General features: G+C 40.8%; 1 protein-coding gene across 1 annotated transcript in view; it reads left to right on the top strand.

The window, feature by feature from the left end:
• The first annotated feature begins 2,931 nt into the window (after window positions 1-2,931).
• The window catches only part of LOC126334631 (UPF0193 protein EVG1), a 113,913-nt gene continuing 88,941 nt past the window's right edge, over window positions 2,932-27,903 (top strand). Inside the window, exon 1 of the mRNA XM_049997066.1 lies at window positions 2,932-3,174. Coding sequence (XP_049853023.1) covers window positions 3,078-3,174 — 97 coding nt within the window. The 5' untranslated portion in view covers window positions 2,932-3,077. The remainder of the gene's footprint in view (window positions 3,175-27,903) is intronic.

Genomic DNA, 27,903 nt, shown 5'->3' with positions numbered 1-27,903 from the left:
TCAATGCCTCACCATAACGCCGGACATACTTTACAGTGCTGTTCACAACATTATTCCTCGTCTACAGCTATTGTTGAGGAATGATGATGGACATATTGAGCATTTCCTGTAAAGAACATCATCTTTGCTTTATCTTAATTTGTTATGCTAATTATTGCTTTTCTGATCAGATGAAGCGCCATCTGTCGGAGACCTTTTGAACTTTGTATTTTTTTGGTTCTAATGAACCCCATGTCATTCCAAGTATGTGTGTCAATTTGTACCTCTCTATATACATTAATTGGTGATTTATTCAGTTTTCAAATTTATACTGACTTTTTGATCAACTGGTATGTGTAACAATTTGTGAGAATAGGCACAATCATAGCTGAGGCAGATAGCAGGCTTTGGTTCTTTGGCGAGATACTAGGAAAATGCGGTCAGTTAACAAAGATAATGTTGCTTACAAAACATTCGTGCGACCGATCCTAAAATACTGTCCTAGTGTGTGAGACCCGTAACAAAAACGAGTTGGACTATCCGGGGACATTGAACGCATATAAATAATACATGAAATGTATTCACAGTTGAGAATATGGATGACCATCGGCTGTATAATGGAATGACGTCAATGAAACTTTGTGCCGGACCGGGATTCGAATTCGGATTTTCCTCTTATCGCGGCCAGTCATTAGGATATCTGAGCACACACCAAGGCTGTACCCAGACTTCCATAATCATGTCGCCATTTCCGTGTGGCATCCTGTACTAATACGTACTTTATGTAATTCCCGTACAGCGGAGAGCAATTAAATTAAAAGTCCTTGCTTGGTACCGGCGAATGAAGATGATATTACAGTGCGTGTGTTGTTAAGAAAAACGATGCATGTTCCTTCGGAAATGCATGCATGTCCAAAGGAACAGCACTGCGACGACTACAGCCGTTATGAAAGGCGACCGCTCGCGTAAAGCGGGAAATCCGGGTTCGAGTCCCAGCCTGGCACAAATGTTCATTGTCGTCATTACCACACACAGCTGATGGTTGTCGTATCGGCAACTTCGAACACATTTCATGTATTACATTAAGGCTGTAGTCGTCGCAGTCGTTCCTTCGAACATGCATGCGTGTCCGAAGGAACATTGCATCGCATTCTGAATAACACACGCACTGCAACATCGCATACAAAGAAGGACAACACGAAAGGTCACAGGTTTGTTTGACTCAAGAGAGCACAGAGTTGGTGACAAAACTGAACGAGCAGGCGCTTGAAGACAAACGCAAACTATCTCTTATACTGACCTTACGACGTATTTTAGAAGAAAAATTAAGGAAGGCAAACCTACGTTTCTAGCATTTGTAGACGTAGAGAAAGCTTTTGACAATGTTGACTGGAATACTCTCTTAAAATTCTAAAGGTGGCAGGGGTAAAATACGGGGAGCGAAAGGCTATTTACAATTTATACAGAAACCAGATGGCAGTTACAAGAGGCATGAAAGGGAAGCAGTGGTGGGGAAGGGAGTGAGACAGAGTTGTAGTCTCTTCCCAATGATATTCAATCTGTATATTGAGCAAGCAGTAAAGGACACACAAGAAAAATTCGGAGTAGGTATTAAAATCCATGGAGAAGAAATAAAAACTTTGGGGTTTGCCGATGACATTGTAATTCTGTCAGAGACAGCAAAGGACTTGGAAGAGCAGTTGAACGGTATGGACAGTGTCTTGAAAGGAGGATATAAGATGAACATCAACAAAATCAAAACGAGGATAACAGAACGTAGCCGGCCGCGGTGGTCTCGCGGTTCTAGGCGCGCAGGTTCGAATCCTGCCTCGGGCATGGATGTGTGTGATGTACTTAGGTTAGTTAGGTTTAAGTAGTTCTAAGTTCTAGGGGACTGATGACGACACATGTTAAGTCCCATAGTGCTCAGAGCCATTTGAACCATTTTAATGGAATGTAGTCGAATTAATTCGGGTGATGCTGAGGGAATTAGATTAGGAAATGAGACACTTAAAGTAGTAAAGGAGTTTTGCTATTTGGGGAGCAAAATAATTGATGATAGTCGAAGTAGAGAGGATATAAAATGTAGACTGGCAATGGCAAGGAAAGCGTTTCTGAAGAAGAGAAATTTGTTAACATCGAGTATAGATTTAAGTGTCAGGAAGTCGTTTCTGAAAGTGTTAGTATGGAGTGTAGCCATGTATGGAAGTGAAACATGGACGATAAATAGTTTGGACAAGAAGAGAATAGAATCTTTCGAAATGTGGTGCTACAGAAGAATGCTGAAGATTAGATGGATAGATCACATAACTAATGATGAGGTATTGAATAGAATTGGGGAGAAGAGAAGTTAGTGGCACAACTTGACAAGAAGAAGGGACCAGTTGGTAGGACATGTTTTGACGCATCAAGGGATCACAAATTTAGCATTGGAGGGCAGCGTAGAGGGTAAAAATCGTAGAGGGAGACCAAGAGCTGAATACACTAAGCAGATTCAGAAGGATGTAGGTTGCAGTAAGTACCGGGAGATGAAGAAGCTTGCACAGGGTAAAGTAGCATGGAGAGCTGCATCAAACCAGTCTCAGGACTGAAGACCACAACAACAACATCTCTTGTAAACCTGCATACAGAGTTTCGACAACCAGTTTTAAGTGATGACTCCAGGAAGATATTAGAACCATCTACGTATCGCTTGTACGGGGGCAAGAAGACAACATCAACCTTATTAAAGCGTCCACAGAGGCACTTCAGATGTTCCGATCGGGAAGAAACTCTAACATGTGATTCAGCGTTGAGTACCTTCTGCCATTCACTTCACTGTCGTTTGCAGAGCGTAGGTATAGGTGCAGGTACACCTACGATCGTCTGCTTGTTAGCCGTGAGGCAACGGTCGCCGTAGCAACGAGTTGGCGTCTGTAAACACGCCGCGTTTCGCTTGTCCGCCGACTGGCGTCTCTCCGTGAAATGTGCGAGTCGCAGAGTTCTATCTCAGAAACCGTGGCTTTGTCCCTGCACGAGCGCAGTACAAATTGCAGAGGCATTCGTGTTCTCTGTGTGTTCACGTTGTCCTCCTCCACAGAAGAACGAGTGTGTAAGTAATGTCGTCGAACAAGCCTACGAGAGTCGTACGAGGCGCCTGCATCTTCAACAGTCCTGTAGTGAAGTACAGTAAGGAGACGGAGCAGCTGCTCAGAAGTGAGTCATAGTTGTAGTTTTGGTATAATAGATATTTGTGTTCTGTGGAAGATTTCCAACTTTAGCAAAATGTAGTCGGGTTTTACAAAGTAAACTGTGGCTATACAATACGCGGGTCAATTCTAGTGACTGATTCCACCCGCCGGCTTTGAGCAATGACGTCATATCTAAGGCAAGGACGCTACTTAAAGGCAAACTTTGGAAGAAACTGATCACATTCGTAAACAAACGAATGAAGCATACGATAAAATTTCATTCACAGGTCACGTGATTATATCAAAAAGAAGTGAAGGTTGTTGTGGTCTTCAGTCCAAAGACTGGTTTGATGCAGCTCTCCGCGCAACTCCATCCTGTGCAAGCCTCTTCATTTCCGAGTAACTACTGCGACTTACATCCTTCTGAATCTGCTTACTATATTCATCTCTCGCTCTCCGTCTACAATTTTTACCACGTACGCTGCTTCCAGTACTAAATTGGTGATCCCTTGATGCCTCAGAATGTATTCTACCAAGGTTCTAGGCGCTACAGTCCGAAACCGCACTGCTGCTACGGTCGCAGATTCGAATCCTGCCTCGGGCATGGATGTGTGTGATGTCCTTAGGTTAGTTAGGTTTAAGTAGGTTTAAGTCTAGTGGACTGATGACCTCAGATGTTAAGTCCCATAGTGCTCAGAGCCATTTGAACCATATTCTACCAACCGACCGCTTCTTCTAGTCAGGTTGTGCCACAAATTTCTCTTTCCCCTAACTATTTACGTGATTTACCCATCTAATCTTCAGCATTCTTATGTAGCATCACATCTCAAAAGCTTTTATTCTCTTCTTGTCAAAGCTGTTTATCGTCCATTGGTAATATTGTCTTCACTTTCAGCCATAGATAATAAAACAGTTCTGTGTTCCTGATAAGCGCTATCATTGTACATTAAAATAATTGAATGTGATTTTAAAAGAGATCGCTACATATTGCTCAAAATATTCTTCGTGTGCATTTTTTAAAATAATTGATTGTTTGCAATTCATTCGGTACTTAATTTCATTCTTCGTGATACTGAGGTAATTTGGAATTTTAGTTTCTTGTTTTAGGACAGTTTTTAGTATTTTCGATTGTAGGTATGGATTTATCTGTTCCGGTGAACTTGGATAATTTGAAAGAGGCCATGGGCGTAGACATGTTGACCACGATTTGTTTTTCACAAATGTGTGGTCTCGTCGCCGAGTATGTTCGATGTCGTGAGTGCGGCGAACATATGCGCCTCACAAGTGTATCTCGTCGCCGTACTCACGACGTATTCTTATAGCACTGCAGCAAAGATCGGTTGTGGCGGTCCATTAGACGAGGGACGTCGTTCGAAAAATCCAAGCTCGCCTTCAGAGACTTCATGAAAATCACGTACTGTTGGTGTTTGAGATATCCTGTGTGACTGTGTGTCCACGCATGTCGTGTGAATAACCGCAGAGTTGTAGATTGGTACTCTTTTTGTAGGGAGGTTTGTGCGGAATACATGAAATGTAGGGGGCCGTTGGGGCTCCGGGTGTTATGGTCGAAATTGCCGAGACGCATTTTGGCAAAAGGAAGTACAACAGGAGGGGGGGGGGGGGGGCTGTAGTTTCAGGTCAAGAGTGTGACGATGTAGTGTTTACAGTAGTACCCAATAGAAGGAAGGAATTTTTGGTCAGCTTAATTGAAGATCACGTTTCAGAGTGTTCTATTGTATTTTCAGGTGGTATTTCTTCATATGGGGATTTAGGGGAAAGGGGTTATCAGCATCTCGTCGTTAATCACAATATTGAGTTCAGATCATTATCCACAGGGGCTTGTACAAATAGCATAGAGGGTTGTTGGTTAGCTGTGAAATCTCTTGTAGGGAAGGGGAAACGCCGGATTTCCACACTTCAAAGGCACTTACACATATGTTCATGGAGGCGTAATATTCCCCAAACATATTGCCCGTTGAAATGTTTCGTTAAACGTGTTGGGCAAATGCACCGCACGAAATATGTTAGCTAATTTCACATTAGCATAAGGGGTGGTTGGTGAATGTGTTTGTCTGTGTGTGTGTGTGTGTGTGTGTGTGTGTGTGTGTGTGTGTGTGTGTTTTCGTAATGTTTTGTTTGTTGTGTATGTGAGTATGTGATTTTTGTTGATGTCTTTCTAGGCGAGCTTCGGTTCTTTTAAGAAGTTCCCATGTGGTAAGCTCAGTTTTCCATTTTTTCTTTTACTGCATTTGACTATTTTGACGTATTTCATTGTTGTATTACACCATTACGTATGTTTCGTGCACTCCAGTACGTAATAGAAATTTTGCAGCTGTCGTTCGTTATAGTTTCCCAGCACTAGTATCAGTACGATTTTTTCGAATCTTTATTAGCAATAATAAAGGCGAAACGGCCTACACAACTAAATTTTGCATCCCGTTCTTCAGTTCACCTTTACACTGACACTACCTATTCGAAAAGAACGACATATGTAACATTGATGAGATTTACCTGTATATGTCAAATGGAGAGCAGCATACAAATTAACTATATAGCTCAACTAAAGATTGGGATACTATTGTCACTGCTGTGATCAAAACTATAACTTTCAATCGATACTATTAGCATCGAAGGCGAAAAAAAAAATACAAATTGTATATGTGTCGTCTTATTGCCTCTTCGCGTAGTTCAACTGAGATACAGGTTGCAAATGTGACGTAGTCCACTTCCACGTTTTCGTTAGCAGTGTACATATATATAGGTCAACGGAAGTATGGGATACAAATATTTTGTACGTAGCTCCTTCTGCCATCGGTAGTATTACTATCTACGTAAGAACAAACTATTAGTGATAGCACAGGCGAAAGAACAACACATGTAAAATTTTTATCCCGTGCTTCAGTTGACCTATATAGTTCAACTGAACAACAGAATATTAATGCTAACGAAAACGAAGAAATCGACGTACTCTAAACTTGTATCCCGTGCTGCAGTTAACCAATACAGTTCGGATGAGGTTCGAGATACAACCCAAATATATGTGACGTGAGGTATTCTATGCTGCCAATATTTCCATCCATTTTTTCCCCTTCATTTTCCACAGAAATAATACGATACAGCCGGTCTGGGTAGCCGAGCGGTTCTAGGCGCTACAGTCTGGAACCGGGCGATCGCTGCGGTCGCAGGTTCGAATCCTGCCTCGGGTATGGATGTGTGTGATGTTCTTAGGTTAGTTAGGTTTAAGTTCAAATGGTTCAAATGGCTCTGAGCGCTATGAGGCTTAACATCTATGGTCATCAGTCCCCTAGAACTTAGAACTACTTAAACCTAACTAACCTAAGGACGTCACACAACACCCAGTCATCACGAGGCAGGGAAAATCCCTGACCACGCGGAAATCGAACCCGGGAACCCAGGCGTGGGAAGCGAGAACGCTACCGCACGACCACGAGCTGCGGACTAGGTTTAAGTAGTTCTAAGTTCTAGGGGACTGATGACCTCAGAAGTTAAGTCCCATAGTGCTCAGAGCCATTGTAACCATTTGAATACAATACAAACACGCGATATCCTTAACGTGAAAATACTACTTGCCTTGACACATGTCAACTATATTTTTCGTCTCTCGTATTCCTTTGTTTCTGAACAGTCTTGTCAGCTCTTTCGACTGTGTAATAAATGCTCTCTGGCCAGTTCTGACGTCATTGATCAAAGCTGACGGGTTGTATCCACTGCTTCACTAGACCCCAAATACTTTCACAAAAATCTTCGTGACATTTAAATCTATACTCGATGTTAACAGATTTCTCTTCTTCAGAAACGCTTTCCTTGCCATTGCCTTCTACATTTTATATCCTCCCTGCTTCGACCATCATCAGGTATTTTGCTGCCCTAGTAACAAAACTCATTTACTATTTTAAGGTCTTATTTCCTAATCTAATTCCCTAGCAGCACCTGATTTAATTCGGTTACATTTCATTATCCTCGTTTTGTTTTTGCCGATGTTCATCTTATTCATTCATCGTTTCAAGACACTGTCCATCCCGTTCAACTGCTCTTCCACGTCCTTTGCTGTATCTGACAGAATTACAATGTCATCGGCAAACCTCATTTTTTTTTTAATTTCTTCTCCCTGGATGCCCCTCGACTCTTATAACTGACATCTGGTTTCTGTACAAACTGTAAACAGCCTTTCGCTCCCTGTATTTTGTCCCTGCCACTTTCAGAATTTGAAAGACAGTATTCCAGTCAACATTATCAAAGCTTTCTCTAAGTCTACAAATCCTATAAATGTAGGGTTGCTAAGCCTTAACCTATCTTCTATGAGAATTCGTATGGCCAGTACTGCCTCACGTGTTCGTATATTTCTCCGGAATCCAAAATGGTCTTCACCGAGGTGGGCTTCTACCAGTTTTTCCATTCATCTGTAAAGGATTCGTGTCAGTATTCTGCAATTGTGACTTATTAAACTGATAGTTCTATAACTTGCACACCTGTCAGCACCTGTCTTCTTTGGAACTGGAATTATTACATTCTTATTGAAGTCTGTTTCATACATGTTGCTCACCAGATGTAATAGTTTTGCCATGGCTTCCTCTCTCAAGGCTATCAGTAGCTCTAACGGAATGTTGTCTACTCCCGCAGCTTTAGTTCGATTTAAGTCTTTCAGTGCTTTGTCATTCTTCACGCAATATCATATTTCTCTTCTCGTCTTCGTCTACATCCTCTTCCGCTTACATAATATTGTCCTCAAGTACATCTCTTCCTCCTATCCTCTATATACTTCTTCGGCCTTTCTGCTTTCCCTTCTTTGCTTAAGACTGGTTTTCCATCTGAGCTCATAATATTCGTACGGTCATCTATCTTACCACTAATGATATATGCTTCTAGATAGATCCTTACATTTGTCCTATTGCCATTCATGCTTAGCTATTTTGTGTGTTCAAATGTGTGTGATATCAAATGGGACTTAACTGCTAAGGTCATCAGTCTCTAAGCTTACACACTACTTAACCTAAGTTATCATAAGGACAAACACACACACCCATGCCCGAGGGAGGACTCGAACCTCCGCCAGGACCAGCCGCACAGTCCGTGACTGCAGCGCCCAAGACCGCTCGGCTAATCCCGCGCGGCTAGCCATTTTGAATTTCCTGTCGATCTCATTTTTAGACGTTTGTAATCCCTTTCGCCTACCTCATTTATTGCATTTTTATATTTTCTCCTTTCATGGATTAAATTCAGTATCTCTTTTGTTACACAAGGATGTTTACTAGCCCTCGTCTTTTGACCTACTTGATCCTCTGCTGCCTTCACTGTTTCATCTCTCAGAGCTACCCATTCCTCTTCTACTGTATACCTTTTCCCTGTTCTTGCCAAGTTCTCCTTGATACTCCTTCTGAAACTCTCTACAATCTCTGGTTCTTTCAGTTCATCTAGGTTCACATCTGTCCCTGGAAATGTCTTACAATTTAATACATAGCTCCGAAATCTCAGTCTTACTATTATGTAATCAGTCTGAAATCTTCTGGTGTCTCCAGGTCTCTTCCACGTATACAACCTTCTTTCATTATTCTCAAACCAAGTGTTAGCTATGATTAAATTAGGCCTTTACAAAATTCTACCAGACAGCTTCCTTTTTCATTCCTTTCCCCCAGTCCATATTCATTTCTCTTCCTTTTCCTATCATCGAATTCCAGTCCGCCAAGATTATCAAATTTTCATCTCCCTTAAGTATCTGAATAATTTCTTTTATCTCATCATGCATCTCCATAATGTAATAATACTAATAATAATCATTCTAAAGGTGGCAGGGATAAAATACAGGGAGCGAAAGGCTATTTACAATTTGTACAGAAACCAGAGTCGAGGAGCATAAAAGGGAAGCAGTGGTGGGGAAGGGTAGTGAAACAGGGTTGTAGCCTCTCCCCGATGTTATTCTATCTGTATATTGAGCAAGCAGTAAAGGAAACAAAAGAAAAATTCGGAGTAGGTATTAAAACCCACGGAGAAGAAATAACAACTTTGAGGTTTGCTGATGACATTGTAATTCTTTCAGAGACAGCAAAGGACTTGGAACAGCAGTTGAACGGAATGGAAAGTGCCTTGAAAGCAGGATATAAGATGAACATCAACAAAAGCAAAACGAGGATAATGGAATTTAGTCAAATTAAGTCGGGTGATGCTGAGGGAATTAGATTAGGAAATAAGACACTTACAGAAGTAAAAGAGTTTTGTTATTTGGGGAGCAAAATAACATGATGGTCGAAGTAGAGAGGATATAAAATGTAGACGCAATTGCAAGGAAAACGTTTCTGAAGAAGGGAAATTTGTTAACATCGAGTATAAATTCAAGTGTCAGGAAGTCGTTTCTGAAAGTATTTGTATGGAGTGTAGCCATGTATGGAAGTGAAACATGGACGATAAATAGTTTGGACAAGAAGAGAACAGAAGCTTTCGAAATGTGGTGCTACAGAAGAATGCTGAAGATTAGGTGGGTAGATCACGTAACTATTGAGGAGGTATTGAATAGAATAGGGAGGAAGAGGAGTTTGTGGCAAGACAAGAAGAAGGGACCGTTGGTAGGGCATTTCCTGAGGCATCAAGGGATCACAAATTTAGCATTGGAGGGCAGCTTGGAGGGTAAAAATCGTAGAGGGAGACCAAGAGATGAATACACTAAGCAGATTCAGAAGGATGTAGGTTGCCGTAAGTACTGGGAGATGAAGAAGCTCCCACAGGATAGAGTAACATGGAGAGCTGCATCAAACCAGTCTCAGGACTGAAGACCACAACAACAACAACATTTCCACTATATCTTCCTCATCTGCGGAGCTAGTTGGCATATAAACTTGTACTACTGTAGTGAGTGTGGGCTTCGTGTCTATCTTTGTTAAAATAATGCGTTCACTATGCTGTTCATAGTAGCTTCCCCGAATTCCTATTTTCTTATTCATTATTAAATCTACTCCTGCAATACTAATAATTGATTTTGTATTTAGAACCCTCTATTCGCCTGACCGGAAGTCCTGTTCCTTCTGCCACCGAACTTCACTAATTTCCATTATATCTAACTTTAACTTATCCATTTCCCTTTTTAAATTTTCTAACCTCCCTGGTCAATGAAGGGATGTGACATTCCACGCTCTGATCAGTAGAACATCAGTTTTGTTTCTCCTGATGACATCCTCTTGAGTAGTCCCAGCCCGGAGATCCGAATAGGGGACTATTTTACCTCCGGATTATTTTACCCAAGAAGATACCGTCATCATTTAACTATACAGTAGAGCTGCATTCCCTCGGGAAAAATTACAGTTGTAGTTTCCCGTTGGTTTCAGCCGTTCGCAGTACCAGTACAGCAAGGCCGTTTTGGTTGATGTTACAAGTAAAGATCGGTCATTCATTGACTGTTGCCTCTTCAAGTATTGAAAAGGCTGCTGCCCCTCTTCAAGAACCACACGTTTGTCTGGCCTCTGAACAGATATCCCTCATTTGCGGTTGCACCTGCGGTACGGCTGTCTGTATCGCTGAGGCACGCAAGCCTCCCCACCAACGGCAACGTCCATGGTTCGAGAGGAGAGGAGGAAGGGGGTGAGGGGAGAATTGAAAGTAACGGAAATAAATAACAGAAAAAGAGAAATATACGTATCTGAAATAAATTAATATTGTAATTTATGTGAGTAAGAAACACAGATAACCTTTAAACTTATTGCAGTCTAGCGTGTGGTGAAGTGATATGATAAAATGTCGTTAATATATAGTAATAATTATTCAATCTAAAAGTACTGCCGCAGGAAAGTGGGCGTTTTGGGTAGGGAGAAACTAAAAAGTAACACAACAACGGAAAACGAAATAAATGATTATATGAAACAATACGAGAACAGTAGCGTGAAATGTCGAGAAACCAACACAGTAACCCTGAAAGAGCAGCCGGTACACATAAATTCACATTCACATAAATTAACAAATATTGGAATCGATATTAGCATTAAGCTATATACGGCAGTTCTAGTTACCGATTCCAGACATTTCATGGTTCATTATTTAGATCGTTTTTCGACGAGGTTTGTGTTTCACCGTTAGTAATTACTCTCTGAACTACAGCAAAAAAGTAACTAATATTGTAATCGGTAACTAGAATTATGTATGTAGGTCAATTCTAGTTATTGATATGTTACTTTTGTGAATTTACGTTTTTTTTGTGTACTGGCGTTTTTTGGGCTTTTTACATCGGTTTTTCTACATTTCATGCTACTCTTTCATATACATTATTATTTACTTGTTTTCCCGCTGTTGTGCTACATTTCAGTTTCTCCTTGCCCAGAACCCTCTTTCCGCCCGTTAGTCCCGGTAAATTAAAAAATTATAATTATTAATTTTCGCTGTTTTATAATATTGCTTCGCCTCGCGCTATACTGCACTGGAATTTAAGCGTTCTCTATGCTTTTCTTGGTCCATAAATCACGACAAAAATTTGTTTCACACACACTTATATCTCTTTTGTTTTGTTATTATTTACTTATTTCCATTATCTTCAGTTCGTTTCGATGTAATTTGTGTCTAAGTAAATAATCGCGCATGAATTGCGATTGAAATTTTATCGTATACTATTAATACATTTGTTTGTTTACGAATATCATCCGCTGCTCGCAACGATTGCCTCTATGTAGCATCCTTGTCCCTGGTACGACATCATTGCTCAAAGCCGAGTGGAATCGAACACTAGAATTTATCTCTACTGTTGTTGTTGTTGTCGCCTTCAGTACTGAGACTGGTTTGATGCAGCTCTTCATGCTACTCTATCCTGCGCAAGCTTCTTCATCTCCCAGTACATATTGCAACCTACATCCTTCTGAATCTGCTTGGTGTGTTCATCTCTTGGTGTACCTGTACGATTTTTACCCTCCACGCTGCCCTCCAATGCTAAATTGGTGATCCCTTGATGCCTCAGAACATGTCCTACCAATCGATCCCTTCTTCTAGTCAAGTTGTGCCACTAACTTCTCTTCTCCCCAATCCTATTCAGTATCTCTTCATTAGTTATGTGATCTACCCATCTAATCTTGAGCATTCTTATGTAGCACCACATTTCGTCAGCTTCTATTCTCTTCTTGTCCAAACTATTTATCGTCCATGTTTCACTTCCATACATGGCTACACTCCATACAAATATTTTCCAAAATGACTTCCTGACACTTAAATCTATACTCGATGTTAACAAATTTCTCTTCTTCAGAAAAGCTTTCCTTGCCATTGCCAGTCTACATTTGATATCCTCTCTACTTCGACCATCATCAGTAATTTTGCTCCCCAAATAGCAAAACTCCTTTACTGCTTCAAGTGTGTCATTTCCTAATCTAATTCCCTCAGCATCACCCGACTTAATTCGACTACATTCCATTATCCTCGTTTTGCTTTTGTTGATGTTCATCATTATCCATTCCGTTCAACTACTCTGCCAAGTCCTTATCCATTCCGTTCAACTGCTCTTCCAAGTCCTTTGCTGTCTCTGAGAGAATTACAATGTCATCGGCGAACATCAAAATTAGTATTTTTTTTTTCCATGGATTGTAATAGCTATTCCAATTTTGTTTTGTTTCCTGCACTGCTTGCTCAATATACAGATTGAATTACATCGGGGAGAGGCTACAACCCTGTCTCATTCCCTTCCCAACCACTGCTTCCCTTTCATGTCCCTCGACTCTTATAACTGCCATCTGCTTTCTGTACAAATTGTAAATAGCCTTTCGCTCCCTGAATTTTACCCCTGCCACCTTTAGAATTTGAAAGAGCGTATTCCAGTCAACATTGTCAAAAGCTTTCTCTAAGTCTACAAATGCTAGAAACGTAGGTTTGTCTTTCCTTAATCTTTCTTCTAAGATAAGTCGTAAGGTCAGTACTGCCTCACATGTTCCAGTATTTCTACGGAATCCAAACTGATCTTCCCCGAGGTCGGCTTCTACTAGTTTTTCCATTCGTCTGTAAAGAATTCGTGTTAGTATTTTGCAGCTGTGGCTTATTAAACTGATTGTTCGGTAATTTTCATATCTGTCAACACCTGCTTTCATTGGGATTGGAATTATTATATTCTTCTTGAAGTCTGAGGGAATTTCGCCTGTTTATACATCTTGCTCACCAGATGGTAGAGTTTTGTCAGGACCGGCTCTTCGAAGGTTGACAGTAGTTCTAATGGAATGTTGTCTACTCCGGGGGCCTTGTTTCGACTTAGGTCTTTTAGTGCTCTGTCAAACTCTTGACGCAGTATCTTATCTCCCATTTCATCTTCATCTACATCCTCTTCCATTTCCATAATATTGTCCTCAAGTACATCGCCCTTGTATAGACCCTCTATATACTCCTTCCACCTTTCTGCTTTCCTTTCTTTGCTTAGAACTGGGTTTCCATCTGAGCTCTTGATGTTTCTCTTAAATCCAAATGTCTCTTTAATTTTCCTGTAGGCAGTATCTATCTTACCCCTAGTGAGATAAGCCTCTACATCCTTACATTTGTCCTCTAGCCATCCCTGCTTAGTCATTTAGAACTTCCTGTTGATCTCATTTTTGAGACGTCTGTATTCCTTTTTGCCTGCTTCATTTACTACATTTTTATATTTTCTCCTTTCATCAATTAAATTCAATATATCTTCTGTTACCTAAGGATTTCTACTAGTCCTCGTCTTTTTACCTACTTGATCGTCTGCTGCCTTCACTATTTCATTCCTCAAAGTTACCCATTCTTCTTTTACTGTATTTCTTTCTCTCATTCCTGTCAATTGTTCCCTTATGCTCTCCCTGAAACTCTGTACAACCTCTGGTTCTTTCAGGTTATCCAGGTCCCACCTCCTTAAATTCCCACCTTTTTGCAGTTTCGTCAGTTTTAATCTACAGTTCATAACCAACAGATTGTGGTCAGAGTCCACATTTGCCCCTGGAAATGTCTTACAATTTAAAACCTGGTTCCTAAATCTCTGTCTTACCATTATATAATCTATCTGATACCTTTTAGTATCTCCAAGGTTCTTCCATGTATACAACCTTCTTTCATGATTCTTAAACCAAGTATTAGCTATGATTAAGTTGTGCTCTGTGCAAAATTCTACCAGGCGGGTTCCTCTTTCATTTCTTAGCCCCAATCCATATTCACCTACTACATTTCCTTCTCTCCTTTTTCCTACTACCGAATTCTAGTCACCTGTGACTATTAAATTTTCGTCTCCCTTCACTATTTCTTTTATTTCATCATACATTTCTTCAATTTCTTCATCTGCAGAGCTAGTTGGCATATAAACTTGTACTACTTTAGTAGGCGTGGGCTTTGTGTCTATCTTGGCCACAATAATGCGTTGACTATGCTGTTTGTAGTAGCTTACCCGCACTCCTATTTTGTTATTCATTATTAAACCGACTCCTGCATTACCCCTATTTGATTTTGTATTTATAACCCTGTTTTCGCCTGACCAAAAGTCTTGTTCCTCCGCCACCGAACTTCACTAATGCCTACTATATCTAACTTTAACCTCTCCATTTCCCTTTTTAAATTTTCTAACCTCCCTACTAAATTAAGGGATCTGACATTCCACGCCCCAATCTGTAGAACGGCAGTTTTCTTTCTCCTGATAACGGCGTCCTCCTGAGTAGTCCCCGCCCGGAGATCTGAATGGGGGACTATTTTACCTTCGAAATATTTTACCCAAGAGGACGCCATCATCATTTAACCATACAGTAAAGCTGCATGACATCGGGAAAAATTACGGCTGTAGTTTCCCCTTGCTTTCATCCATTCGCAGTACCAGCACAGCAAGGCCGTTTTGGTTAGTGTTACAAGGCCAGATCAGTCAACCATCCAGACTGTTGCCCTTGCAACTACTGTAAAGGCTGCTGCCCCTCTTCAGGAACCACACGTTTGTCTGGCCTCTCAACAGATACCCCTCTGTTGTGGTTGCACCTACGGTACGTCTATCTGTACCGCTGAGGCACGCAGGCAAGACAAGGTCCATGGTTCTTGGTTATAATTTCTAAATTTTTACAAATTTCCAAATGAGCCTCTCGCATCTGAGTCTACACATCACTCAGAATCTTTAGTTTACCTATCGTTTCGTCTTGTGCCTTGTCTATACATGACACCTTTTGATCTATGTTGTTTATCTCCTAAGATAGTTCAGTGAATAATTCCATCTTTATTTTCTTCCCCATATATGAAAGTTTGCGTGCTGAATCATTAGGTCAGTTCGTAGTTTTTGATTTAAATTATCGCACCTCTGTGATAGGTCATTGTTAAAAACCATAAAATTTTTGCCTTTGTTCATTTTTAAAATTACAAAATTTTTCATCAAGTTTTTGATGTGTAATAAAATTATTAAATAAATTCTTCATTAGGTCAGTGAGTCCTTTATACATGTCCTGCCCTGTATGCATTGATGACGCATTAGCTTCTCGTGTACCTACCGTGTCTTGTTCCGTCACATTTGAAACACGTTCTCATGACTTGGAGAAATTGAAATTTACCGATTCCGCAATAGTGCGTCTTTTACTGCCTTCATGCGGGAAAGTGCTTCTCGGTGAGATTTGGGAATTGGTCTTGTCTACCGTGAGCACAGTAGCGTCATGACGTAAGACATTATTGTCATCGGCTTAAATTGAATTTCGGGCGCTAAAGACTACACTGTTGAGCGGCCATAACACCATATCCACCACCACCACTCCATAAATTGAATTTGTGTAAAATTCCCGACTGTCGTCGATATGATCGACGTTTTCGGTGTCACTATCCATTGCTCCGATATTTTGTATCTCTACACTATTTCCATTAGTCGGCACAACCTTTTTAAATGGTACCATTTTGTAAATCTATTTTATAAGCAATAAATACGAAAGAAAATTAAATTTTAATTTTAAAATTGATTGTGCGGATTTTCCAGGTCAGTACATGATGTATTCTACGGCAGTATTGCAGCTTATTGTTGCCGTTAAATTTTTGTATAGACGTTTCAAAAACTCAATGTGAACCCAAATCCCTATTGCCTTTTAAAAAAATGATACAAATTTATGACTGGATAGGGTAAGGTACTGACACTACTTTTCTTCGAGGCGCTACCAAGTGCAGTCATGCGAGCTATAAGGTGGAGTTCTTTCCTACCCTTCTTAAATGTTAATGGTAAAAGTTCTCCGGTTAACCATTGTAATTTACGAATACCATGTGGTATTTGACCTTGGTTTTCTCTCAGTGATATTCCAATCATGAACAACAGTAAATAAAGAAACAATTAGTACAATAGAATGTTGCACAGCATGTTTTATATCACTTAATTATGTACAATATAGTGCCCTGCCCGCGACGTAATAACATACTATTTTCTTTTTCTATTGCAATATTAAGGTTTACAGATATAATTTAACCACTGAGTCAATGAAGTGTGCTGCAGGTCAGGGAATATGTACGCCCAGAATAATGAGAGCGGCGTATCATTATCATCTGTATGTTGTTCTATATAAGAATGTGCGCTCGTCTTTTCTTTCTCTTCTTTAACCGCTCGCCTTTAAGACAGCATCTTACGCTATCAGTCTCTTATTTTCTTCCATTTTGTTCCAATGAACTAAACTTGTATTCCTGCTGGAATTTATTTAATCATCCTATTATTATCGCAATCTGCGAGTACTAATATGACCTTATTATGAATGCTTTATTCTTTCACTCCAGAGTTGAACTAAGATTATTGTAATTTCCAAGTATTTCGCGAAATACGGCACAGTTCATTGTTATGTTCAAAACTGTGATAAGTATTCACAAAATGTTAGATTTCTGTACAAATTATTTACTTCGTTAAGTAATAATTGTTTAATTTAACATTTCTGCTTTCATTTCGTAACAGCAGTCGCAAATTTCCAATTTATGAATGGTATACATATTTCTTTACTACATTTTTTCCTTACGCTGCCAACGCGATACCCATGATATTAAATTAAATTATTCTGAATTTCTCGCGAGGTGAGAAGACAAACAGCAATTTCACTGAGATTAAAAGTAACACAAATTAATCGATTTTCAGCACGCTGCTTGCCTACTGATCTTCTCTTCAAGCAAAAAGGTAAAAAGAGTAAAAGAAATTGAGAAGTGAAGTGATAATATTGTGCTTTCAGTAGTTTCGTGTGCATTTTCTGATAAAAATAAGGTGTGTGTGAAATATCTAATTGATTTACTTTTAACGAAGGATAAGAAGTGATACCTCTAATCATTCCATGTACTAATAGTTGTGTGTTAACATTTAAGTATTAAAGGTAACTAGCCTCATGCGTATATTTAAATAACACTACAGCACAAACTTTAATTGGGATACATTAAGTTTGAAGAAATTTTGCTTAATAGTCATTCAATGACTGAACTATTGCCAATATATGAATATACTATAAGTTTAGGTTACATCTATCGTAATTTACGCAAGCCGAAGCATAAATTTCCATTATTCCATAATAATATTCATCCACATTTGTACACTATACCATAGTCAAAAAGATTCGGTATATATGGTCCCCGTCTAATCTATCTGGCACCGTCCAGGGAAGGAGTCACCAGTTCTACTGATTAATTAATAATTTTAAGAATAATAATGAGATGGAAATTTGCTGGCGCGACAGTAGTGAGTTCGCTCGGGAGCGTGTGTCTCAGCTAATTTACGCACAGCAACGCACACCCCAGACAGTTAGGCTTATGATTTTTCGTATACACGAGAAATCTCTTAAGGTATAATATTGGATTATTAGATGACAGCTCTTCGAGTCTTGAAGATATTTATCTCCTCTTTTTCTTTGAAGACAATGTTACAGTGCCAGTTTGCTCTGCTTAAAATTCATGCTTCTCCAAAGTATTACAGGTACCGGTAACGCGGATACATCAGATGGAATAAGAAACTATAAGTGAAGTTGACTTCGTAGCATAAGAATTAAAATATTTAACATTATTAGTGAATTAAACAGAAATCCACGTCCTTTCTCCATTATGGACGGGAAAAGACAGACAGTACAAGGTCGATGAAACATCCGACATGAGTTTTTACACACATAAGAAAATTAATGTTCTTCATCTTTTCTTACTATCTCCACAGACTTGATTGCTGAGGGCCTACCGCGTTTTAATCTTTGCCCTAAACTACTTACGCGAATGAATGAATAAAAATAGACAAAAAAAACTTTTACCAAATGGTTCAAATGGCTCTGAGCACTATGGGACTTAACTTATGAGGTCATCAGTCCCTTAGAACTTAAAACTACTTAAACCTAACTAACCTAAGGACATCACACACATCCATGCCCGAGGCAGGATTCGAACCTGCGACCGTAGCGATTGCGCGGCTCCAGACTGTAGAGCATAGAACAGCTCGGCCACTCCGGCCCGCAAACTTTTACCCATACAGGTATACCAGCATAAGGTCCAATGCATACTGCATGCTTTGTAACTCCCAAGTGGTTCGCCTTCGTTCTTGATGGTGCGAACATTTGTGATCACTCTGGCGCGCCATTTTTCATTCGGTGTTCGTGATGGAAGTTGAAGGTTTGTTTTGAGCATTTATTGAATGTCGACAATGTCCATTTTGTGAAGTGTTTCTTGAAACCGCAAAACACACTGCGCTTTCTCCTGCATATACGCCAGTATGACAACAGTATTCTCAAATTACTCTACCTGTAACGAGAGAGAGAGAGAGAGAGAGAGAGAGAAGAAATCATATGCTGTCAGAGACAATAGAAGGTTGATCTCATCATCTCACGACACTCATTTTCTGTCGATGCACGTCATGAGTCATTAGTGGCTAATATTTTTCCTGTCGTAAATTACTCTTACGAAGGACTGAATTTGACCCCGCACTCAAGGGGCTCCTTGCAAGATGTTACCTACAGGGATCGGTTCTTTGATTAACTGCTCAATGTAATTTTAACTTACAACCATTTCACATAGCTGTACTACCTGGCTTAATCATGTGAGTCTCCCAGACCACAGCTTTCAAGTTAAAATATCCATCTATAGTTATGACATAACCAAGAAATTTACGCGAAATATTCTCCAAGTTTCTCCTCAACTGTTTGCACCACTATAGTGCTCTGAAAGCACGTGATTTCTTGTCTGTCTGTCTGTCTGTCTCTCTCTCTCTCTTTTGTTATAGGTAGGGTAATTTGAGAATACTGCTGTCATAATGGCATCAATGCAGGAGAAAGCACAGTGTGTTTTGTGGTTTCACGAAACACTGGCGCGCGTTATAGTTCAGTGAAGAGTCCATGGCCGAGATATGCCAAACGTGAAGATCTACAACGGATGGTACGAGACGTGTAAAGAGCCTGGCGGTGTTGGTGCCAAAGCAAGACGTGGAGTCAATGACGACGTTGTCGACAGCGCGCGTACAGAATCACCGCAGTCAGTGGGAATCGACACATGTTTACAGAGAAACAGGCATCCCTCGGACCATTGAGCTGAAGATTTTACACAAAACACTGCATTTCAGTGCGTACAGAGTGCTACTCCTGCAAGCCGTGTAGCCAGATGATAAGACGGTGACGGAAGAGTTGTCGGCAAAGACTCGCAGAGAATCCGAGGATCGCCTAGACGGGCAACGAAAGGAGCACTTCTGGAAGAGTGACCATAAAAAAAACTTTACGAGTTAAGCTACCGTTTGCTACAAACCGCATAGCTGCATCTAGCATAGTTGCTTCGAAATAAATTTTTGTGATCAACGAAAGACTTATCCTGTACAGCAATGTACCGACAAGAGTAGAAGTTAGCAGGAAATCGACACACGGTACCGCTATAAAATTTGACGAGATTGGAAATTCTGTTCTTTGTTCATGCATCGTTTAATACGAAACTCTTTAAACGAGATTCCCGCTGTTCTTGTGTCACTGGGTGCCTGTCTTTCTATCCGGTTTTACGTTTTCTATAGTTTCCCTGAATCGATTGAGACATATGCCAGAATGATTCCTGTCATCAGGACAATACCGAATCCCATCCCCAATCCTCCCTAAGCTGAGTTTGTAGTCCGTCTCTAATGAATTCATCGTTGATAGGACTTACAGCCACGGCTGTACCAAAGGGGTGATGATATTGGACCACACAAAAGACACGGGTTCAGAGGAGGCGCAAAAACTGGCCGAAAAAAGAAATTACCGTTTAGGAGTTAACCGGGAGAGTTACATGAGTTTTCCTAACCCTTGTGGCTTGTGTTTCTATCTCACGCATAAGTTGTTGTCACTAAGTCGTTTCGGCCGCGTAAGCAGTACGACAGAACAGACATGTACGAGGGTTGTTTTTTTTAAGTAAGGGCCGTTTTTACTTTTAAAAATAGATACAAATACTTTTGTAAAAAAAACTTTTATTTTCTGTTTCTACACACTTTTACCTATTTTTCTACATGAGAGGTGTGAGACCTAGCGTTATCGTGCAGGAGCAAAACTCCTTTTGTCAGCATGCCGCGCCTTTATTTTGAATTGCTCTGCGGAGCTTCTTTAGAGTTGCACAGTAGGCATCTGAGTTGCTTGTCGTTCCTCGTGGCATGAAGTCCACTAGCAAAACACCGCGCCGGTCCCAGAACACAGTTGCCATAATCTTGCGCTTTGACAGCGTCTGTTTGGCTTTCACCTTGATGGGTGAGGTTGTGTGTCGCCATTCCATCGATTGCCGCTTGCTGTCGGGAGTGATATGGGATACCCATGTTTCATCTCCAGTGACAATTTGACTCAACATGTCATCCCCTTCTTCCTCGTACAAATCAAAAAGTCCAATGAAGTGCACACCTGCACACCTACCGTGCATACACGAATATAGCTTAAGTATCAGTTGCTTATTCACCAACAGTAAGATGTGTGCGTGTCTGACCAGAAATAACGACACCTATTGCGATTGTTGGCAACACATGAACAGACATTAAAAATGCACATTAATTTTCACTAGCAGGTGGGCGTGCACTTGATAGGGCTTGAAATGAAATTATGGATATTTTTGTACTGGATCCTTTGGAGGAGACCTAGAGAAGACTGCAGTCTTGGGAGAAGGAACGAAATGATTGAACTATACTGTTCTGAGAGATTCAGATCCTCGAAAGAGGAGATACGAATTCGAATCACAGTCCAACACCAAATATTTCAAAGTCTCTAGTTCAATCAAGTACAAGTAACATAACATACCTGTTCCTTTAAATGGCTATCGGTTCATCAAAAATAGTTCTGCAAGTTTCGCAGGAGAGCTTCTGTAAAGTTTGGAAGGTAGGAGACGAGGTACTGGTAGAAGTAAAGCTGTGAGTACCGGGCGTGAGTCGTGCTTCGGTAGCTCAGATGGTAGAGCACTTGCCCGCGAAAGGCAAAAGGTCCCGAGTTCGAGTCTCGGTCGGGCACACAGTTTTAATCTGCCAGGAAGTTTCATATCAGCGCACACTCCGCTGCAGAGTGAAAATCTCATTCTGGAAACATCACCCAGGTTGTGGCTAAGCCATGTCTCCGCAATATCCTTTCTTTCAGGAGTGCTAGTTCTGCAAGTTTCGCAGGAGAGCTTCTGTAAAGTTTGGAAGGTAGGAGACGAGGTACTGGTAGAAGTAAAGCTGTGAGTACCGGGCGTGAGTCGTGCTTCGGTAGCTCAGACGGTAGAGCACTTGCACGCGAAAGGCAAAAGGTCCCGAGTTCGAGTCTCGGTCGGGCACACAGTTTTAATCTGCCAGGAAGTTTCATATCAGCGCACACTCCGCTGCAGAGTGAAAATCTCATTCTGGAAACATCCCCCAGGCTGTGGCTAAGCCATGTCTCCGCAATATCCTTTCTTTCAGGAGTGCTAGTTCTGCAAGTTTCGCAGGAGAGCTTCTGTAAAGTTTGGAAGGTAGGAGACGAGGTACTGGCAGAAGTAAAGCTGTGAGTACCGGGCGTGAGTCGTGCTTCGGTGGCTCAGATGGTAGAGCACTTGCCCGCGAAAGGCAAAAGGTCCCGAGTTCGAGTCTCGGTCTGGCACACAGTTTTAATCTGCCAGGAAGTTTCATATCAGCGCACACTCCACTGCAGAGTGAAAATCTCATTCTGGATACACATGCAGTTTATTGATTACATGCATGTGGAAAACTTGTTGTGAGTTAAAGCTGTCAAACAATGTTTGAAGAAGAATAAAATGCCACTACCACAAGACAGCTAATGTAGAAAATACTTTTCTGGCGTATTTGGGCACGAAGCGCTCTCCCCATACATAATACAAAAGCTTCGAGATGCATCTGCTGCCTGGCTGTCTATTAAACCTGAAAAGAACAAAATGTCACAGAAGTTAGTCCTTTTTCCACATGCGACTATTTGGGGTTGAGAAGTGAAGGGAATTATGTTCAAAGTTCCATTAGATTGGTAACTTCAGCAGACAGCAGAATTGAGTTTCAAAAAAATTTATCAGTAAATGTATTCGAACTCGCGACATCTCATCTATGGTTCAAGACACTTACCATTATGCTACTAGCTGACACATAGATACAATAGCTCCTGAGCTGAATAACAAGTCCTCCAGAACTTCTGCATAACACTGCGAGATAATGCAAATGACCGGGTCTAGACTTCTGAGAGAAACAGTTACAGCTTTTCTTTCGCGCTGCACGACGTTTTTTACAAACAGATAGAATAGCTCAAGTGGAAAGGAACACTTCATTTTTAAATTTCTGCATCCTACACTGTTTCCAGTTCTGTGTAGGTGGCAGTTGCGTGATTTTATTTCGGTGATTACAAAATAGAGTCGAATGTATGCACTGAGTAGCCAAAGCAGCAGATTCAAAGTGATTCGGTCAACCAAGTAAATGAATTAACTGAACATGCTGCAATTTACTACAGGGAGCCTGTGTGTCAGAATTCTCATCCAGTGTGGCGCAACCGTGTTACGATAGAATGAGTCACGGAAAAGCGGATTTGGTGGTCTTTTGGACTGATGATGTGTTTTTATACCTATGGTCTGGGTTCGATTCCCACTCCTGTCAATGATTTTAGATAGGGAGAGGAAGATTCCATTCTCTTCTGGCTACAGCAAGTGAAGAAGATATAATGGCTGTGTGGTCTGAAATTCACACTAAAGATTATATTCCTTCTCTGCCAAGTAGACGTCAGGTTGAACCACAATAAAGTCTGGAGTGGCGACATGTAGAAACTCTATCACCAGTAACCTTTCTTATACTAGTTATTTATTTCTTGTAACGAAACAAACGCTATGTAGGGTCACAGGACACTAATTCCATTTTTTATCTGAGCTTCTGTATGTCGATAAAATTGGTTCTGAACTGAGAATGCAACTCAGACCGAACTTAACGCGGAATTTGATCCCTTCGTGACAATACAGCTCGGCTACAATTTGTTGTTTGTACAAAACTGCAGATTTCTCAACATCTCCACATATTGTGCGTGAATGGGTTCGAATCCTGGCCCGGCGCTAAAGGTTTCATTATGTATTATCAAGCTCTAGCATGAGAACACCTATCTGCTGTGGATAATAATTTTGATTTTTAGTGTTTTTCATTCGTTGTCAACACTAACGATATCTGACGTTTTTGACTTCCAGTGGGACACAGAACTATTTGCGAGATCACTGTATGTTCAAGATGTTATTCCGAGCTGCCGGTGGAGAAAAATTGGGTAGCTGACGTCTCTTTGTATGTAGTCAACAACGATATGTGTGGGGCTCTATTGCCAGTGAGCACTGAATTCTTTGTCATATTATTTCTATTTCAGACATGCTCACATGTCGCTGCTGCTGTAACAAACCCATATTTAACGTTCGTTTTCTCTAGAATATGACAGCGATAGGTGCCGGGTTGGAGTCCTGGGAAGAAAAAAAATAATGTTTCGTCTCGTCGTTTGAGTTAAAACATCTAGCTACAGCATAGAAAATCCGATATGTCACAATTGGTTGTGCTTCGATATCAATCCGATTAGGTTCTGGGTTCGAAGCCCTGTCCAACACAAAGCTTTGCCTCACGACCCTTCAGGTAAGTTACTTGTGAAGAAGCAATATTTAACATCTCTCGTAGTTTGTTAACAGGGACAATAGATGCTGGGTAGGAATTCGCGTCCGTTAAAAATGTTTGTGTTATGTAATTTAAAGTTGATATTTGCTAACTGTTACTGTCTAAAATAGAGGTATATCACTCTCTGTATGCCTAATCAGGAATGACTGTTAGTTTGCGTCAGTCACGAAATCTTTGCTTAGTCTGCCTGACCTGGGTTTGAATCCATATGCGGAACGAGACGGATCGACGTGACATTTGAAGTTCATACATATTCTCAACTAGCTGCTCGTGGATAACTTAAATTTTAAATGTCATTTTGTGTTAAATAATAAGTACTGTACGTTACTTTGAAGAGGAAATCATGAATACGACGAACTTACTATGTGCATTACCTATCTGTCGTAATAATGAGAGTGGTAACATTTCAGGTATGTCACTTATTGTAATAAATGTGAACTTACAAGCCTTAAGGACAGTCTTATCTGTGATAAGGTGTTCACTGATATTTATAGCATCGTGGTACTACTTTATATCTTGAGTTACTAGTGGTGACTTGTTGGAACCATTTTCAATCGTCAAACGACTGCGATTAGAGGACCTGCTAGACAGCCGCGTTATGCCGGTTGCATGCGAATCAGGCGAAATGCAGTTCAGATTGTTCGGATACTTTTGAGCACGACTGTACATGATCTAAGTTAACCTGAGTATTCTTTTGCATTAACTGTAAATTATCCTGAGTTTTTCTGATTCCGGATAGCTCCTGTCCATATGTGTGTGTGCGTGATTCAAATTTTTCTACCACTGGGGCTTTTAATTTCTCACTCATATCGTGACCTCCATGGAGATTTCCGAAATCTGGTGTGTGAACTCCGTATCCAGATTATTGAGTTCTGTATGCAAATTTTTTATTTCGCCTGACTTGTGTGTCATGTTTGCATTTACCTTCCTAATTTCGGACTTTACCGTGCTCATGTCTGTTTGTATTGGGTCTAAACTCGACATCTTTTAATCTAATGTGTTCATGTTTCTAAACTTGAGGTTTTTGAATTTACTGTGCTCAAATTGATCTCTAAACTCGACATTTTAGAATTCATGTCTGGTTTCGTTGCCTTCATGACTGTTTGTATTGTGTATGTTAAGGCCCGAAATGAGGCTTGCATATCTTCCCTAGTCACTTTTGACCTATGCCTGTCAGCATCTGCGTCTGTACTACGCATCTTCCATTTAAAATACTCCTTTGCCTTGACGTGTCATAAATTTCTATTGTAGTCAACGTATTGCTTGTAATGAAATATTCCGTAGCGTATTCACGGGCGTCGAATGCAACAATGGCATCTCACGCCCAGCATCCCAATAATCACCACTTGCCAGTTCCAAACCACTCATTGTTACATTTTGCAAATGCAAGTCTACTGCATTGGTATTTTTATTTTGAAATGACATCTCATTATCGTTTCGTCCATCCCTTATGAAAATATTTACGTCTTTGCAGTTACCTAAATTAGTAATTTCTCTGTTTGGATTTTACTTCCGCACTATTTCTCACGCGACAGAATGCATGTACAGCTATATGTAATCTCAATTGTTGTTCACTCAATATGCTTTTCGTACTGATAAAGCAATGTCATTTTCTCAACTTGATTTGAATTGCGTTAGCCTCTGAAGGTTTAGGTTCTGGATTTTCGAAAATAGGTGCTTGGATTTTCAAATATATCTATTGGGAACGTATTCTCTACACCCACCGCGCAATCATACCTTATTGTTGTCTTGTAATTTGTTTTCCCTCTATTGCACTTTTAGTTGTTTTCTTCCTTCTAGTTTTTTTTTCTCAGTTAGTGTTTCTCCAGTATTAAATTATTGCCTCCGTCATATCGTCAGAGTCCATGGAATATAAAGGAATTAACATACATGTATATTCATTGTCTTGACAATACTAGTACTCACTGTTTTGTCCCCACGTTATGTTGTTGTTGTTGTCTTCAGTCCTGAGACTGGTTTGATGCAGCTCTCCATGCTACTCTATCCTGTGAAAACTTCTTCAACTCCCAGTACTTACTGCAACCTACATCCTTCTGAATCTGCTTAGTGTATTCATCTCTTGGTCTCCCTCTACGATTTTTACCCTCCACGCTGTCTTCCAATGCTATATTTGTGATCCCTTGATGCCTCAGAACATGTCATACCAACCGATCCCTTCTTCTTGTCAAGTTGTGCCACAAACTCCTCTTCTTCCCAATTCTATTCAATACTTCCTCATTAGTTACGTGATCTACCCATCTAATTTTAAGCATTCTTCTGTAGCACCACATTTCAAAAGCTTCTATTCTCTTCTTGTCCAAACTATTTATCGTCCATGTTTCACTTCCATACATGGCTACACTCCATACAAATACTTTCAGAAACGACTTCCTGACACTTAAATCTATACTCGATGTTAACAAATTTCTCTTCTATAATAATATGTTATGATGTAATAAAAAATAAAATTTAGGTATATGGAAATAATGAAATTAATTAATGGCAGATAACGAAATAATTAAGAGGTGATCTGAAATTGGAATTTTAATTACTATCTCTTACGAAATTTTCCGGCGTATTGGATAAGCACAATAAGCTGAGCTATGCATGTAAATCGGTAAAAAAATCTTATTATATTAGTTCCACATAAACGAAATAGCCTTCCTGTTGTTGTAGATTTATGCTTACCAATTAATAATACTATGTCCGATCACCATGACCTTTATATTAATAGCATTCCTCTTATTGTACACTCCTGGAAATTGAAATAAGAACACCATGAATTCATTGTCCCAGGAAGGGGAAACTTTATTGACACATTCCTGGGGTCAGATACATCACATGATCACACTGACAGAACCACAGGCACATAGACACAGGCAACAGAGCATGCACAATGTCGACACTAGTACAGTGTATATCCACCTTTTGCAGCAATGCAGGCTGCTATTCTCCCATGGAGACGATCGGAGAGATGCTGGATGTAGTGTTGTGGAACGGCTTGCCATGCCATTTCCACCTGGCGCCTCAGTTGGACCAGCGTTCGTGCTGGACGTGCAGACCGCGTGAGACGACGCTTCATCCAGTCCCAAACATGGTCAATGGGGGACAGATCCGGAGATCTTGCTGGCCAGGGTAGTTGACTTACACCTTCTAGAGCACGTTGGGTGGCACGGGATACATGCGGACGTGCATTGTCCTGTTGGAACAGCAAGTTCCCTTGCCGGTCTAGGAATGGTAGAACGATGGATTCGATGACGGTTTGGATGTACTGTGCACTATTCAGTGTCCCCTCGACGATCACCAGAGGTGTACGGCCAGTGTAGGAGATCGCTCCCCACACCATGATGCCGGGTGTTGGCCCTGTGTGCCTCGGTCGTATGCAGTCCTGATTGTGGCGCTCACCTGCACGGCGCCAAACACGCATACGACCATCAATGGCACCAAGGCAGAAGCGACTCTCATCGCTGAAGACGACACGTCTCCATTCATCCCTCCATTCACGCCTGTCACGACACCACTGGAGGCGGGCTGCACGATGTTGGGGCGTGAGCGGAAGACGGCCTAACGGTGTGCGGGACCGTAGCCCAGCTTCATGGAGACGGTTGCGAATGGTCCTCGCCGATACCCCAGGAGCAACAGTGTCCCTAATTTGCTGGGAAGTGGCGGTGCGGTCCCCTACGGCACTGCGTAGGATCCTACGGTCTTGGCGTGCATCCGTGCGTCGCTGCGGTCCGGTTCAAGGTCGAC

Source organism: Schistocerca gregaria, chromosome 2 (assembly GCF_023897955.1).
Source record: "Schistocerca gregaria isolate iqSchGreg1 chromosome 2, iqSchGreg1.2, whole genome shotgun sequence".
In the NCBI taxonomy this organism is placed as follows: Eukaryota; Metazoa; Arthropoda; class Insecta; order Orthoptera; family Acrididae; genus Schistocerca; species Schistocerca gregaria.
Note: the sequence above shows the minus strand (reverse complement) of the source record. Positions and strands in the feature narration are given on the sequence as shown.